The 18385-nt window shown below is 36.3% G+C and overlaps 1 protein-coding gene across 2 annotated transcripts; it reads left to right on the top strand.

The window, feature by feature from the left end:
• Positions 1-14793: 14793 nt before the first annotated feature.
• Positions 14794-18251, top strand: LOC113325437 (transcription factor ORG2-like). Of its 2 annotated transcripts, none has more exons than XM_026573644.1 (3): positions 14794-15035; positions 15365-15742; positions 17112-17970. In XM_026573644.1, the coding sequence occupies exons 1-3, from the start codon at positions 14880-14882 to the stop codon at positions 17121-17123; spliced, it is 546 nt and encodes a 181-aa protein (XP_026429429.1). In that variant the 5' UTR covers positions 14794-14879; the 3' UTR covers positions 17124-17970. The 2 variants fall into 2 exon arrangements, with proteins under 2 accessions (XP_026429429.1, XP_026429427.1); XM_026573642.1 differs by lacking the exon at positions 17112-17970 and adding an exon at positions 18014-18251 and having other exon boundaries at positions 14795-15035.
• The last annotated feature ends 134 nt before the right edge of the window (positions 18252-18385 follow it).

Consider the following 18385-nt stretch of genomic DNA (forward strand, 5'->3'; position numbering starts at 1 on the left):
ACACTCCATTTCCTAATAGTTGGATGCATCTTGATACGAGGATATCTAATAACTCTACTAGTATGATCATTGAAAAAGCGGGGGTACAACAACCACACCCAATATTTCGCTTAGCAATCTGTATAGACTAACTCCAATATACTTTCAAGAGAATCAACTAGACTCAATCTTAATAAAGTATATCAAAGAGTTATATCTTTCTTTCTCGATTCAATTCTTACTCAAGCAAATAGAAATCTGCGAGTCTAATTGAATACAAGAGAAATCACTTGAACGGTACCAAAGACCAATGTTCAAATATCAATCAATGTAAATCAACAATCAAAGGTTGGATATTCTAATTGGTTGATTCAAACGCACAACATGTGATATTTTAATTATATAAAAAAATATAATGCAGAATAGAAATAACACAAACACCAAAATTTTGTTAACGAGAAAACCGCAAATGCAGAAAAACTCCGGGACCTAGTCCAGATTGAACACACATTGTATTAAGCCGCTATAGACACTATCCTACTACAAACTAACTTAGGTATGGACTGTAGTTGAACCCCAATCAATCTCACACTGATCCAAGGTACAGTTGCGCTCCTTACGTCTCTGATCCCAACAGGATACTCCGCACTTGATTCCCTTAGCTGATCTCACCCACAACTAAGAGTTGCTATGACCCAAAGTCGAAGACTTTAATAAAAAAATCTATATCACACAGAAAATTCTACGAAAATAGATAAATATGTCTCCCATATAAATACCTACAAATTTTGTTCCGTCTTTTGATAAATCAAGGTGAACAGAAACCAATTGATAACCCGGACTTATATTCCGGAAGAACAACCTAGTATTATCAATCACCTCATAATAATATTAATCGACGCGGCGAAAGAAGATATTGTGGAATCACAAACGATGAGACGAAGATGTTTATGACTACTTTTATATCTTGCCTATAGGAGATAACAATCTCAAGCCAATCGTTACGGTTGTACTCAACACGATAGAATCAGCAAGATCAGATCACACAACTACAAGAAAGTAGTATCGGTCTGGCTTCACAATCCTAATGAAGTCTTCAAGTCGTTAACCTACAGGGTCTCGAGTGGAAACCTAAGGTTAAAGGATAATCGACTCTAGCTATACAACTAGTATCACACATGAGGTGTGGGGATTAGGTTTTCCAGTTGCTAGAGTTTTCCCCTATATAGTCTTTCAAATCAGGGTTTGCAATCAATGTTAGCTTAGTAACAAAGCATTCAATATTCACCGTTAGATGAAAACCTTATTAGATTCAAGCTAATATATTTTAACCGTTGGATCGAAAAATTAACTTGTTACACACAAATGAAATGCACGATTTTAGGTTTGTATAATCGTACTCAAACATGTACATTTGTTGTTTCAACAGTAGTTAACCAAATGGTTAGCCATGTGAGCACTTTCATATCAACCATATTCTTCTTCACTATAACTAGTTCAAATGACTCAAATGAACTAGTTAGAGAGTTGTTCAATTGTATAAATCTTATATAACTATACAAGACACGATCAAAGCAAACACGATTTGATTCATTCGAATCGATTCATGAACTTTATAGCCACAGTTTTCAATTTGCATTCCTTAGTTAATATAAATATAAGTTCACAAATAATCGTATTTAGATATGACCAACTCAAGTACGCGGACTTAGTTCGCGGACTAAGTTCCCGGAAGGAGTTCACAAACTCCAGCAGATATTCTCGGGATGAGAACCTCTGCCGGTTCGCGGACTGAGTTCACAGCTCCTATTCCGGTTTTCCTGATCAACAAAGTACGCATACTTTGGTTAAAGGAATAAGGACTTATACATATATGTGTTGCCACACAATGCTTATATCCAACATTGGTCATATAATCTAAACTCTCATTTCAATCATTGAAACATTCTTAGAGGACGTTATATAGTTGTTATTCACAAACCATTTTTCGTCAAAGCCATTTTCAAAGTGATTGAAACATAAAATGACTTTAGTCACTAGGTAAAGATGAACTTGGCCAAAGCGAAAGCTTACCAACACATATTTCGAGAAATAGATAAGCGAGGTAAACTCGGCTCGAAATAACAAATGTGTATAATCAAAGTCTATATAGCAAAACGACTTTTGTCTCAAGATATGAGATAGAGTAGATATACTTTTGAGTGATAGATAAGTTCAAGTCTCCACATACCTTTTAGTCGATGAAGTTCCACCAGTTCCTTGAGTAGTTCTTCGTCTTGTATGATGATCGTCATGGAGTTCTTGATCTCAACTACACTTTCTATCATAGTCCGAGACTTAGCTATAGTAGACCAGAAATCAAGACTTATAGTTTTGATCACTAACATTGACAAACATGCTTGAGATAGATTCGCATGCGAGTTCGACCGAGCAGTGTTCTAACAATCTCCCCCTTTGTCAATTTTAGTGACAAAACTATCAATTCATATGGAATACAAAAATAAATAAATAAAATTTTGTAGCTCCTATTCCACATGCCTAATCTTCAACATTACTCGAAATCTTCGTCACTTCCAAGTACTCCAATGATTCCAAAGGTTGTAAGTTCAGCATCATCGTTGTTGAAAATCCATAGCTATAACAATGAGAAAACAAGTATTCTCAATCATTGTTATATAATGTCATAGTATTATTACACATCGTCAAAGTTTAATTGTATCACAACTTCAACAACAATACTATGGTGATATGTATCACTCCCCCTTAGTCAATACTCCATCTCACATGGAAACCACTCCCCCTTACATAATGATCCGAAAACCATATGTATTTGTAGTGTGAACTACATATTAATTCTCCCCTTTTTTGTCAATAAAATTGGTAAAGGTACGAAAACGGGATTCTAATGAAATTTCCAAAAGAGACATTTCATGACCAAAAGAAAGAACATATCAACTTGTTTAGACGCAATCATAAAGCCGAAGCTAAATGCTTTCATCAAGGAGTTTATAAAGATACAAGATAAATCCTATAATATTCCACAGCCGCACTACCCATAAAGATTTGGCAATTAAGCACAAGTTCAATTAAGAACTCTCCCCCATTATATGTAATTCCCGAAAGAACAACAAGAGCGACCCTAATTTCAAAAGAAAAGAAGGATTTCTTTGGACATAACAAATCACGTACGAATATGAATTTGAATCCAAAAATACTCAATTAGATTAATCACAAGAGAACCCATAAATAATCTAATCGGACATATAAAACCACATTAACCACAAAAAGTGATGAATTTAATTGATCATGCTCGACATAAGAGAACTTACGAAGCCTCACAATATAATATAAAAATATGGATCATGGAAGATCAATACTGCGGAATATACAAGGATTCATTCTATTTTCCATCACTATTCGCACAATGACATACAATAGACATAATCCTTGCCAACAAAAGATTTTAACCTATCTTCCATCAATAAATGACAAAATAGGCTTAACTTTTGTATTGTCAAAAGTTCATTTATTCTTTTGTCAATATATGCATACCGACACTTAACGTTTGACAAGGTATAGGACAATCACAGTTCACGGGCGCAAACCCATATATCCCATGACAAACTGCAATATATGAAACCATAAAGATTAATACTGCAAAAATCATCTTCCAAACAATTTTAGAATTTATACTAATAAACCTAAAAACATGAAGATGAAACCGTTGGACATAGCTATGTGTAATCACAATAATGGCTATTCCAAACTCTAGTTATTCTTCTAAATAAAACAAGAAAAGAAGATTTACTAGGAAAATAAAAGAAAATCAGAGTTCATTGAGAAACTCATATCTTTCAATGAATCCATCAAAGAAGGTGTCACTAATTTCCTTTATTATCTTGACCGTAGACACACCATGTTCGTGAGTTAGAACACTAACTTTGCGATCAACAACCCTAGCAAGCTGTCTAGCCTTGACGCAGTCCATGACGAGCTTCTTTTGATTCCGTATCAGAATATTCTAATTAGCAAGGATTCTGGCCGGACCATCTAAGAGTTGGTTTATTTGCAGTTGAAGATTTGCAAACTCGACCTTTGGATCATTCTGAAAACGAGTTAAATCCTTGACAGAATCATCAATCCAGGAGTTGTTGATCCTTTCTTTCAAGCATCTTCTTTAGAACCAGCTCTTGAATTGATTCACGTTCTTGAGTATCTTCCTCCATATCAAGATGCACAATCTCTTGAGATTTTGCAGAGTTCTCCATATAATTTAGGGATGGAAAAACATAATATAGAGTAATATATATGGGAACAGAAGAAGGAAACTCTTGTTTTGGAAACCCTATATATGAACTCACAAGAGGAAGACACAAACGTTTGTGGATCGGTAGCACATAAACACAAATAAAACAAATAGTGTACAACATACTTGAGCATTTCCCAACTATTATCCTTGCACCTCTCAAGCTAGAAACAAGGAAAAGAATACCTGAAATCAAGTGGTGGAGTGAAAAATAATCCCACTATGATTATTGAGAAAGGAGTTGTACATATCATTTGACAGCTTGATATTTGTGTTCTTCGCCTTTCTTTGATTGTCACTCATCCCAGAAGAGTAAGACACAGGTTGTTTAACATATCCGTCAGAAGGCTTTCTCTGAGGACTAAGTCTAAGACCTCTTGAAATTGGTTCGAGAGGATCAGAATAGAACGGGATCCATTTTCTAGGCTTAGATTTGCCAGATTCATTCATATAAGCACATGGAATGTGTTCATTAGTGGCACAAGATTTTATACCATTGAGATGAGCTTGTCCCCTGTGATGATTTCTAGAGTAGAGATCATTTTTATAAGATTTCTGGTTTTCTACGGACATGAGATTCACTGCATAAGTCGGCAGACTATTTACTCCATTGATAGTAGAAATAAGTAAATTATGAAGTTTCGAGATTTGTTTCCTTCTGGCAAAACAATGAGTAGCATAATCATTATTTTTCCCACAGAAAATACAGGTTCGCGGAGGAGATGCAATAACTGGCACCTGTTTTGACTTCATAGCCAAATGAGAAGATTGTAAGTCACGTAAATCCTTTTTGACACAACCTTCTTCTGGAAGACATTTATTCATGTGTTGTAATTCATGAGAATTAGTTGGTACATAAGAATTTCTCCTTAAGACATAGTTTTCCTTTTCCAAGGATCTGCACTGTTCATGGGCTAGAATAAGAGATGCACCCAGTTTATCTTTTTCGACACGAAGTCTGTTAAGATATGATGAATGTGTCTCGATCAATAGTTTTTCTCTGATTGAGTCTTCCTTGACAATATCCTTAAGAACACTAATCTTTTCTCGCTGTAGAGCAGTTTCTTGGAGAAGTTTTTCAATATTGTTAGAGAAGGACTCAATGATGTTATAGAGTTCACGTTCTCGATCAAGAGACTTTTCAAATTCATCAATAAGCTGAGCATGATCCTGGAAATCAATATCCTCAATAGAATTTTTTGAGATTCTGGTGAGATCCATTTCAGCTTTTGCCATAGTGTCAAATGTCTCATTGGAGGCAGAGATATCAATATTTGATGAAACAACCTCTCTACCTCAGGATTCGGAAGAACCAGCTAAGGAGTAATCCTTTGAGACATTCCCAAGACATTTGGCATAGTTAAAAGATTTAGAAGACAACTTGTTATGCGTATATGCCAGACAAGAGATTCTTTCCTCAGACTCGGATTGCCACAAACACAGACTTGTAAGGTATTTAACCGTGTTTTCCTGCTCTGATACCAATTGAAAAAGCGGGAGTACAACAACCACACCCAATATTTCGCTTAGCAATTTTTATGGACTAACTCCAACATACTTTCAAGAGAATCAACTAGACTCAATCTTAATAAAGTATATCAAAGAGTTATATCTCTATTTCTCGATTCAATTCTTATTCAAGCAATTAGAAATCTCAGAGTCTAATTGAATACAAGAGAAATCACTTGAACGGTGCCAAATACCAATGTTCAAGTATCAATCAATGTAAATCAACAACCAAAGGTTGGATATTCTAATTGATTGATTCAAACGCATAACCTGTGACATTTCAATTATATAACAAAATATAATGCAAAATACAAATAACACAAACACCAGAATTTTGTTAACGAGGAAACCGCAAATGCAGAAAAACCTCGGGACCTAGTCCAGATTGAACACACACTGTATTAAGCCGCTACAGACACTAGCCTACTACAAACTAACTTCGGTCTGGACTGTAGTTGAACCCAAATCAATCTCACACTAATCCAAGGTACAGTTGCGCTGTCTCTGATCCCAGCAGGATACTACACACTTGATTCCCTAAGATGATCTCACCCACAACTAAGAGTTTCTACGACCCAAAGTTGGAGACTTTAATAAACAAATGTGTACCACACAGAAAAGCCTATGATAATAGATAAATCTGTCTCCCACAGAAATACCTACAAGTTTTGTTCTGTCTTTTGATAAATCAAGGTTAACAGGAACCAATTGATAACCCGGACTTATATTCCCGAAGAACAGCCTAGTATTATCAATCACCTCACAATAATCTTAATCGACGCGGTGAAAGAAGATATTTTGGAATCACAAACGATGAGACGAAGATGTTTGTGACTACTTTTATATCTTGCCTATCGGAGATAACAATCTCAAGCCAATCGTTACGGTTGTACTCAACACGATAGAATCAACAAGATCAAATCACACAACTACAAGAAAGTAGTATCGGTATGGCTTCACAATCCCAATGAATTCTTCAAGTTTTTAACCTACAGGGTCTCGAGAAGAAACCTAAGGTTAAAGGAGAATCGACTCTATCTATACAACTAGTATCACACAGGAGGTGTGGGGATTAGGTTTCCCAGTTTCTATAGTTCTCCCTTATATAGTCTTTCAAATCAGGGTTTGTAATCAATGTTAGCTTAGTAATAAAGCATTCAATATTCACCGTTAGATGAAAACCTGATTAGATTCAAGCTAATATCTTTCAACCGTTGGATCGAAAACTTAATTTGTTACACACAGCACGATTTTAGGTTTGTGTAACCGTACCCAACATGTACATATGTTGGTTCAACAGTAGTTAACCAAATGGTTAGCCATATGGGCACTTTCATATCAACCATATTCTTCTTCACCATAACTAGTTCAGATGACTTAAATGAACTAGTTAGAGAGTTGTTCAATTGTATAAATCTTATATAACTATACAAGACACAATTGAAGAAAAAACGATTTGATTCACTCGAATCGATTCATGAAATTTATAGCCACGGTTTGCAATTTGCATTCCTTAGTTAATATAAATATAAGTTCACAAATAATCGTTTTTAGATATAACCAACTCAAGTACGCGGAGTTCGCAGAATTAAGTTCCCGGAAGGAGTTCACAAACTCCAGCAGATATTCTCGGCATGAGAACCTCCGCCAGTTCGCAGACTGGGTTCGCGGACTTAGTTCACAACTCCTGTTCCGGTTTTCCTGATCAACATATTACGCATACTTTGGTTCAAGGAATAAGGACTTATACATATATATGTTGCCACACAATGCTTATATCCAACATTGGTTATATAATCTAAACTCTCATTTCAATCATTGAAACATTCTTAGAGGACGTTATATAGTTGTTATTCACAAACCATTTTTCGTCAAAGACATTTTCAAAGTGATTGAAACATAACATGACTTTCATCACTAGGTAAAGATGAACTTGGAAAAAGTGAAAGCTGACCAACACATATTTCGAGAAATAGATAAGCGAGATAAACTCGGCTCGAAATAGCAAATGTGTATAATCAAAGTCTATATATTTGTCTCAAGATAGGAGATAGAGTAGATAGACTTTTGAGTGATAGATAAGTTCAAGTCTCCACATACCTTTTATTCGATGAAGTTCCACCAGTACCTTGAGTAGTTCTTCGTCTTGTATGATGATCATCATGGAGTTCTTGAGCTCAACTACACTTTCTATCCTAGTTCGAGACTTAGCTATAGTAGACTAGAAATCAAGACTTATAGTTTTGATCACTAACATTGACAAACATGCTTGAGATAACAACGCACGCGAGTTCGACCGAGCAGTGCTCTAACAATCATCTTCATCTAAATTGGTATTTTTGATTCTTTCCATGAGATCAGATACTTCTCCTATGGATTTTATAGTTGACATGGTGAGACACAAGAAGATTAGAAAAAAGAGAAGGTAGTAAATCCAGAGCTGGTATACTTTAAACTTAAAACCTCCTCTATTTATATAGAACTTACAGGACTTAGATCGAATGCGTGTTGTGCATTGAAGAGAACTAGTGCCACTTCTCAGATAGAGAAATTGATGATTCATCATGTTGAGTTGATTTCGATCTCTGTAAACAAATTGGTAACCTTCTTGTAAATTCGAACCATAAAACCTTTCTCCTAAGCACTTTGTCTTTTGTCATGTCGGAATGTAAAAAATGCATCCTTATCACCTTGAACAAACCAACCTTTAAAGAGAACGACTTTTGGATAGGAACAACCTTTGCAAGGGAATCTTTATCAGAGAGAAGTATCAGTAGTCAATTATCAATACCTGCTAAACATGACCAAGCGACACCTTGAATTGAGAAAAACAAAAACAGTGAAAATCAATTCAAATTAAAACAAAAAACAACAAAATTAAAGAGACATCACTTTAAATTGTGATATAGACTAGAGATGAATTCTTTATAGGACATTGTAGAGCATTGAATTTGATATATAAGAGAAAAGATTCAAAGAAGATTGAAACTCAGTTGGACGATGCTGTCGCCGAGTTAATCGCCGATTCAGTCGCCAGAGCTTTCCAGAAGTTTTTCTGAAAAATTCTTCGGAGGTTGTAGCAATCGACCGTGGGGTGATGTATCCTTCGATGATAATGATAATACCTAGATTCGTTCTTATCAAGGGTGTTAAAGTCCGCTTTTGTAGGAGGTAGTTGGGTTTATTTATTCGCCACCCATTATTCCAACAGTCCCACGATTTGTTCCTTGCTACATGGCAGAGGAGGTGGGAATGTCTGCGGCTGGCCTTTGTATTGTTGGTTCGCATGTACACTCCAACCTTTTTGGATGTTGTTTGCGCGGGTGTTCCGTGGTGTGGTTGATACAGTATTAACTGTATTACGCCAGATATAGTCTGAGTTATACTCCTCCACACAGCCGGAAATCCTTGCTGCGGCTTCCTCTAACTCGATGAAGGTTGGAAATTGGAAGTTTACCAGACTTTTCTTAAATGATGGCGTCATCCCTCGTACACAAATCTCCACCTGCGCCTCCTCTTTAATGTCCTCGTGGCAGTCTAGTGCAAAGTGACGAAACCTGGTGATGTATTTTCATATCTCCTCTCCTATGCGTTGGCCGCATTTACTCAAGTCTATGGTCGTGACCTTCCTCTTTTCTAAATAGAATTTTCAAGGAAAAGAGCCGACATTTCCGACCATGAACTGATGCTCTGTGGCTTTAAGTTTTCATACCAAGAGAACGCCGTGTCAATGAGCGATTTTCGGAATTCTCTTAGGTACAGCTTTCCATCAGTCGCGCGATCATTCATGATGAATAAGAACCGGCTAAGATGCTCGCGTGCATTCCCTTGACCATTGTATACCTTGAATTTTGGTGAAGTATAGTCCTCTGGATACTGATAATCTGTGACTTCGGAGGAGTATGAGTTGGCCATGAAGTCGTAATTGTCCTGTTTTACTACTCGGTAATTTTCTTCTAAGTACTTAGCCATCGCCTCTTGCTTCATGGTCACAAGTCCTTCTTCTTCCTCTTCAGCGTCTTCCGCTGCTCCTTTTGCGTTCTGCTCAGCACTGACCTCCTTTAACAACTTCCTCAACTCATGCTCCCTCCAAATGTGCTCATCTGATTCCTTCCGCATTTCTTGTGCAGAAGGGCGCGTGGATGATGATCTCCCGACCTGCTGCTTGTCCTTCTCTTGTAGAGCGTCTGGCCTTCTCCCTTATGTAATTGGGATTGATACTATCCTTAATCTCTCGCCTTTCTGGTTAAATGGCGGGTTGCTCAATTGTTTTTTTGCGCGCCTGCACTAGCACCTGCCTCATGGGTGTGTCATGGTGAGCTAGGCATGAGCCTTCGGGTGTGGTCGCAAAATGTTGGGAGGTAAATATGGTTTTGGTCCTACCCGTCCTAGTCACACCTGATGACCACACTTACTAGGAATGGTAAAAGAGAGAGTTGCATTTTCATTGTTCCTTGTCCTTCCTTATATAGACTTTCCAAAAGCTTCTCCTTTTATGACATCATGCCACATGTCCTAAACTTCGTTAATTACATTTAATATCATTCCTTCCTCAATATAACATCTTCCTTCTTCATTAATCCCTTCCTTATCCCTCTTGTCTCATGGGTATTTTCTCCTTGGACTTGGGCTTAGTCCCCAAATCCCCACGTCTTATATTAGGCCTGCCTCTCCCTTTTGGGGCACCCCGGACCCGTTAAAGGGTATTATTTTTCATGTATCAACATGTAACCGTTTACACATCCATATGTCGGTGGCGGCGACGATGCTGATCGGTGATGGTAGGCGGACTTGGTGGGCGGCGGTGGTGGTTGTCGATGGTAGAGGCTGGCGGTAGCGGCAGTCGAAAGTGGATGGCGGTGGTGGTTGGTGTGGGGACATCATTTTACGTTATTTTAATAATTATGAACTTGACAATTTATATAAAGACATGAACGTCTTTTAATTATTTGAGGCCTAAATTTAAATTTTTTTTGTTTAAGGCTTGATATAATGGATAATCCATGGGTAGTGCCTTTGCCTTGCGGGAAAATTATGCTAAGGCCCAACCCATGGATAACCCATAATATGAGGCCCTTAATTAAAAGAAGTTTATATCTAGACCCCGAGTTATTAAAAGACATCCATACCCTTTTATATATTGTCAAGCCCCAAATTAAATAAAGTTTAAATTTAAGCCCAAAATTATTAAATCTAGGCCCAAAATTATTAAAGTACAATGTGAATGTGTAAACAAAAGTTACACATGCATATGACATGTGTATCCAGAAGTTACACATCCATATGGCATGTGTAATTAGAAGTTACACATTAAAAAAAATAGACATAAAAAAGAATGCATACAAAAAAAAAGGCATGTATTACTTTAATACTAATTTACAATAATTTCTTAGCATGTGTAACTAGAAGTTACACATGCATCTGTCTAGTGTAATTGAGAGTTACATATGCATCTATCTAGTGTAACTGAGAGTTACACATGCATTTGATTTGTGTATTCAACGTCAACTCCAGTTCCAGCGAGACCAGTACCACAAATAAGCAATTAACTTCTGTGAAGTTATCAGAAACCTAAAATATAACAACAAACAAACATGAACCAGTGTCAAAAGAAAAATGCGAAAGAATATTGTTCAATATTTAGGAAAACAACAAAAAATAGTCCATAAGAATGCTTAATATCGATAGCAATGAACAAACATATGAACCAATGGCAACACAAAAATGCAAACAAATATTGTTCAATGTTTAGGAGAAAAACAAATATTGCTTAATGTCGATAGCAATGAACTAGCAGTTACACATGCATCTTGTTAGTGCAACTAGCAGTTACATATGAAATGACTAGTATAGTTGAGAGTTACACATTCAAAGTTCCATACCATATGAATCTAAAAGCAAATTTTCAGGCTGAAAAAATCCATGAATACGTATACCAAATAAATTCACTAGCAACACAACATAAGAAACAAAAATGGTCTAAAACTCCAAACACTGAAACTGAAGGGAAATTGGTGGAACCTTCAAATCTCGGTGACTACAAAAATAGATGTGTATGCAATAGTTACACATGCAATATGGCATGTGTAATCAGCAGTTACACATCCATAAAGTTTGTGTATGCCGCAGTTACACATGCATATCAGAGCAAAAGAAGTCGAATCTGTATATCAGAGCAAAAGAAGAAAGTGCCTTAGTCTGATGGAAAATAAAAACCAGTCACATCAGATAGATTTTTGAGATTTGCAACAATCTCAAAATAATGAAGGAAATTGCTCTTGCCCCTGATTGGTGTTTCAAAACTAAAGAATGGGAAAATTTGAAAGGGAAAGAGGGAAGGGCTTACGCCATCATAAGTAAACTCGACACGTCTTTCATTCTCCCAAGCTGTGATTTTAGATGCCAGGGCCTCAATTATTGATGCTCCCTCATTGCCTCAACCATTGCTGCTCCAATTAGAACGTGTATCTATAAGTTACACATCTAACTAACTAATAGTTACACATGTAACTAACAAAGTAAACTAGTATTTACACATCTAACTAACTAGTAATTCAATTAGAACGTGTATCTATAAGTTACACATCTAATTAGCATGTGTAAATCGTAGCTACATAGCCATTTAGCATGTGTAACTAATAGTTACACATCTAATTAGCATGTGTAACTAATAGTTCCACATCCAAAAAAAGTCAGATAACTTACAAAAGAAAACTGTAACCAACCTGATTAAACTCCGGCAAGTCCTCAGCTTCTAGAGAAAAACCCCTTAAGGAAGAAACATAGATTAGTAGAGAACGGTCGCTGAAAGCAAAACTCAGGGATGTCAAAAACATTTGTTGCAATGTTTTCAACATATAGAGGCACAAATGACGAAGCTTCAGTTGTATTTATTGCTTTGTTTCCAATGCTTTTGCAGTCATACCATACTAAGCACATTGCAGCACTGAGAATAAGATCCATGGGATAATCGATCTCGCGCTCAATAACTTGGACTCCTCTCTTCTCCATTACAAGGATCTTCTGGTATGAACTTCTCCTTGATATAAGCATTCTTTATGAAAGTTCTGAGTGTTCACTATAAGAATAAAGTCAGAAAATGAAGGCATCTTTGAATGCAGTTTCTTTGATTCTGGAATGTCATAAGTTGGCAGCGTGAAGCTGCTATTAGCTTTACTACTCGCATGCTCATAAGAATTTACAGGAATGTTGTCCTCCTTCAATGGAATATCCACATGACCTTCAAATTTCTGCCCATTGTCATCCACATTTTGAAATGACATTAATCGAATGATACCTTCCTACAATATGAGACAGTGCACTAGTAAGAAGCAAGTTAAGTTTAGAGAAAAATTGAAATCAGAAACTCTCAAGGAACTGCAAAGCTCAATAAGAGAATCCTTAAATCCAAGAGAGCCAAACATGTGGCATATACTGAAAACAGTATAGACCACAAACTGAGCCATTGAATGTACATGACACTTCAATAGATTACTCTAGTCTAGAGCATAGAAATAAGATGGCATTATATGTAACAAATTGCATTGAAGATGCTAGATATAAAGTACAAAACATGTGGCATATACTAAATTTGAAGGTTGAGTTGCATAATTTTGTCAGATAAGATTCTTAGGAAGTTAATTCCTATAAATTCAGGAAAAAACTCTCAATTCGAACACTCAACACCAGAGATCAACTCAACTGCAGTTGCAGATCAACTCTGACATTCATTAAATCAAGCCTAAACATTCATCTAAAGTTTATCAATTCATTAAATCAAGCCTAAACATTTATTAATTCTGAAAAACACCATCATTGATTTCAAAATCCTCCTCCAAACCTGCTCCAATACCACCATCGCCTCCTCATCCTCATATAGAACCTGCACCAGCACCACCAACACCACCAGACCAATTCATATGAACTCGAAAATTAAGAGTAGATGAAATTCAAATCAAATCTATGTAATAGAGACGATAATTCGTTGATATTGAATCTCAAATCAATTTTTACATCGTAGCTATAAATTAAGATTTATTACGATTTTGACGAAGAACAGATCTGGAATTTTTGTTCAAAATTCTTCAAAAAAAATCCAGACCAAAACAACAGAGTCGGTAGCCGATCGTATATCCATGCTTCGGTTTCGATTAGGATAAAGTTAATTGAAAAGAATACGGGGATTTAGGTTTTGAAATCCCTAACATCATTTTCTGAAATTTGTTTCTGAAATCAATTAGCTAAAATATCTAAATAAGAGAAGGTGATACTTATCTACGTAATGATGCTCATATTTCTCATGATTGAAGATCTAAACTCTAATCAGGGATCAGATAAAGAAAATCGAGATTAATTTTAATATTTTTTTTTTCAAATCCTTTAAAATCAAACCTCAGAAACTTTGAAATTTACTCGAAATCGAACTAAAAAGCATACAGAAAGATTAAGCTTACTTTTCGATTCGTTTCTATTGATGTTTCTCTGCAGTTTCTCTGATCTTCAGTCTACGGAGCTCTGGAACGGAAAGAGAAAATTTTACAAATGATTTGGTTCAGCTTCTATTACTCACATTATATCCTGAAGGGTAATATTAAACAAATCGGATGACCTTATCTAATGAGAAATTTTTAAAATGAAGCCCTAAAATTAAAAATATGGGGCCTAGAAATATCAAAATCTGAAAGAATGGAGTCGACAGTGAAGGATCCATTTAGTGGGGCTTCTATATATTGAACCCACATAATAGGGGGTTGTAGTAGTTTTCACTTGCCTAAATTCCCTTCCCCTGATAATAAGATGAGGTAAAAGTAGTGGATGTCCAGAAATAGAGATCCAACGAAAATAAGAAAAGTCAATGGCAAACTTTAGCTCATCATAAGAGAACCCCGTAACCATATATGAAGTTTCAAATAACGTCCACCATAAATTTATTCATTACCGAGTATCTAGAAGCTCCTGGAACTCGAAACAAGATTAATTAATTAAACCCATCTTAACAATAAATGTTTGATTAGTTCTTCTCTAATCATCCCATTCTAAAACTTGAATTTGAAGCATCTAATTACGTTTAGGGGTCGATCAAATTATGCCTTCTAGCAGTGGTCGTAATGGAGCGATGAGTACCGATATAACCTCGACAGTAAAGAAGTTAAATCATAACGCAAGCGAACGAGATCGTCGTAAGAAACTCAACAATTTATACTCATCACTTCGTTCTCTACTTCCTGGCTCCGACCACACGGTATGTTATCTGGTTTTTGTTTTGATTAATCACCACCATCTTCCTAAATCATCATCGTCACGGCGACTAAATTTGTTAATAAGCAAAAGTCGTCTCTTTAGTCTTTTCCGGGTCAAAAAGTTCGAGAATAGATCCCAAAAATTAGCATACTCTTAGTTCAACAATTATATGGTTCAGTATATTTTTATTTCTTTGAAAAGTTTCTGCTGATCATTTATGAATCCACACCTCCCGCCAGAAGCTTGGTGTAATCATGGTGTAAGATGTGATTTTACCAGGGAAACTAAGTATAGTTGATTAATTCCAAATTTTTATATTTGAAATTGCAGAAGAAACTAAGTATTCCGGTGACTGTTTCTAAAGTGGTGAAATACATTCCGGACTTGCAAAAACAAGTAGATAAATTGATACAAGGGAAAGAAGAGATTTTAACGAGCATTTCGAAGCAGCAAACAGCTGGTGGAGGAGATCGTCTTAGAGATAGTAAGTCGAGAAAAGTGTTAGCCGTGAAAAAGCAATCTTTACCAACTGTATCAGCAAACAGAGTAGATGACAGGGAAGTTGTAATTCAGATTTGTTCGTTAAAGGTTAACATACCTTTATTATCTGAGGTTTTGCTAAATTTGGAAAGGGAAGACTTTCGGGTCCTTAATGCTTCAGCTTTTGACTCTAGTGGTGATCGGGTTTTCTACAATCTCCATCTTCAGGTACCCATAATTACTTCATTTTCTATATTCTAATTTCTACGGAAAGCAGATTGATGGATTAGATTCGTAGCACAGTAACCAAACCTCCGGTTTAGCTAGTTGGAGCTGAGCTCACTCATTGAGTAAACTGTTTCAGTTGTGTTGACTCAGTGGGTCAATGAATTAACTCTTTTTTTTTTCAAAAATATTTATAATATTTTAAAAATCCAAAAAAATGATTTATAATTTTTCTTAATTTTTTTTTGAAGCATGAAACCTAATAATGATGCATAAAACCATTTGACATTTCCATCTTTTGAACACTAAAAATAAAAATTATTTTTCTCTTCCATCTATGATATAAAGCAAAATGTCTATAATATAAAGCAAAATGTCTATAATATAAAGCAAAATGATCAATTTCGACGGTTCAACCGTGGCACAGAAATAACCGATAATGCCCCTCCGTGTTTTTGTTATTTCAGCGCACTTTTTCGTTATTTTTGTTCAGCTGAGGGGCGAAATATCTGTTCTCTATTTCTCTTTCTAAAAGGAAAATCGAACTGAATTAAATCTTTTATATTCTCTTGGATTTGATTCCCTTGCTTCTTAATTGAAATCTTCCCTCTTCAATTCCCCCACTAACACCGTGGCCAACACCAGCTGAAGCATCACCACCGCCCGATATCACCAGATTCACCACCGCCGATATTACCCAATGCAAAAATCATAATTAAATTATGTGAATTTGATTGTCAATTCGACTGTCACCACCACAATCCTCCTCCTACACCTCCTCCACTTTGGCTGTCAGCATCATCTCCTCCAACACGTATACCATCACCTCCACTACCACCACCACCACCAACTCCGCCATGACTTCTTCCGACAGAACCTCCACAACCAGCAGCGGCACTACCGCCAACACCTTCCAGCAAAACACCATCACCACCATTACTTCTGTAACATTCAGTATTATCTCCTTCATTCGTCTCAATCACCACCCTCCTCTCCACCACCTTCAGTTCTAGCAACACCACCTCCAACTCCGGCACACAACACCATCTCGGCCTCTTTAGTTCCAACAACCGGCTCTGCCGCCGCCACCATCTTAAACATTAATTGATACTCTCTGTCACTCCTTCACCATCACCACCGTCGTAGACAATTTCATTGTTTTCACCACCACCATCCTCCTCCACCTCCTTCAATTTCTGATAATTAGTACAAAATCTCATATGAGAAAATTTAAAAATCCCATTAACCTTAAACTTCCAAGATACCAATCAAATAACAATGAATTAATGAAATTACAACACAACCAAAAATAAAAACATATGCGAATTTGTTGATGCGGAGAGATCTTCCTTTTCATGTACTGTTGTTGTAGCTCTTAAGTTGATGTGAACTGTGGAGGTGGAGGAGTACAAGAAAGAAAAATGGGCGCAGAAAGACTGAAGGATTTATGTACATAAACTAAGTTATCGAAAATACCCTGGAGTCATGAATACGTGTAGCATACCCTGGAGCCAATCTCACATTCTTTGCCACGACTATTTTTTCCAATTTGAATATGCCACGATTACTTGACCACAACCTATTTAGTCAGGTATTTTGAAGGTTCCAGTAAGGTAATCCATCCAACCTTATAGGACCGTTATATGCAAAAATGTCGTGCCAGCCCCACCACCACAATCCCAATACCACCGCCACAAAAATGCTGTGCCATCATGGCACGGGTTATCCACGTACTCAGCCATGGACAACTCTATATTACACAGTCCAGATGCATAAACATCGGTAAGGTCCATGTGTTACTTCCAAAGAACAATACTAGATACGAAACAACGAATATTGTATATCCAGAAGTCATGTTATAAATTTATTTTCAAAATGTGATTCTATTGCTCTTATACGTTATTAGCGGTGTTTATTCTTGGCTAATTTGATGTTTAATTTGTGCTAATTATATTATTTATTTTTGGAGGAATACTTGGAACTGAGAAGATTATTATTTTTGTTCCTTGCCAATGCATAGATTACATTGGCGCATAATTATAGACTAATTAAAGAAAATGTACATATAGATTAACATAAAGAATATAGTTTTACAAATAAACTCAGCTTCAGATAGATCACTAGCAGCACCCCTTATGTCCTCGGGTAATCCACTAGTTTGACTTAAAGAAAAAAAAGATTTGACAGGAAGGAGAATTATATTAAAGACTTGGAGAATATACAAAGTCTACCGATGGATTGACATTTTTGATGTTGGATGGTTTTGGTTAACAGGTGAAAGATACCCAGAGTCTAGAATGTGAGGTGTTAAATGAGAAGTTGCTCTCTTGTGTGGAAAATAAATCTTTTTCTCATAATTATGTCACAGATGATCATAGCCTAAACAAAGAAGGTGTCGCCCATGTTAAGCCAATCCCCAAGTAAACAAGCGAAAATTGTAATGCATCTTTTGTATTTTGAGCTAGTATTATTCAGCTTTTTTCTTTTTTTCCTAGTTCCGCAACAAAATTAAGGCTCGTGTTACACTCAGACAAATTATCGTTTGTTTGTCGCTAATGAGACTCCCAAGAACACGGACAGTTAAATCAGTTAATTTTCTTTTTCTTTGGTTTGATAAAATTCATCCTAAAACAGGCAACCACAAAA

This window comes from Papaver somniferum, chromosome 11 (genome assembly GCF_003573695.1).
Source record: "Papaver somniferum cultivar HN1 chromosome 11, ASM357369v1, whole genome shotgun sequence".
Classification (NCBI taxonomy): Eukaryota; Viridiplantae; Streptophyta; class Magnoliopsida; order Ranunculales; family Papaveraceae; genus Papaver; species Papaver somniferum.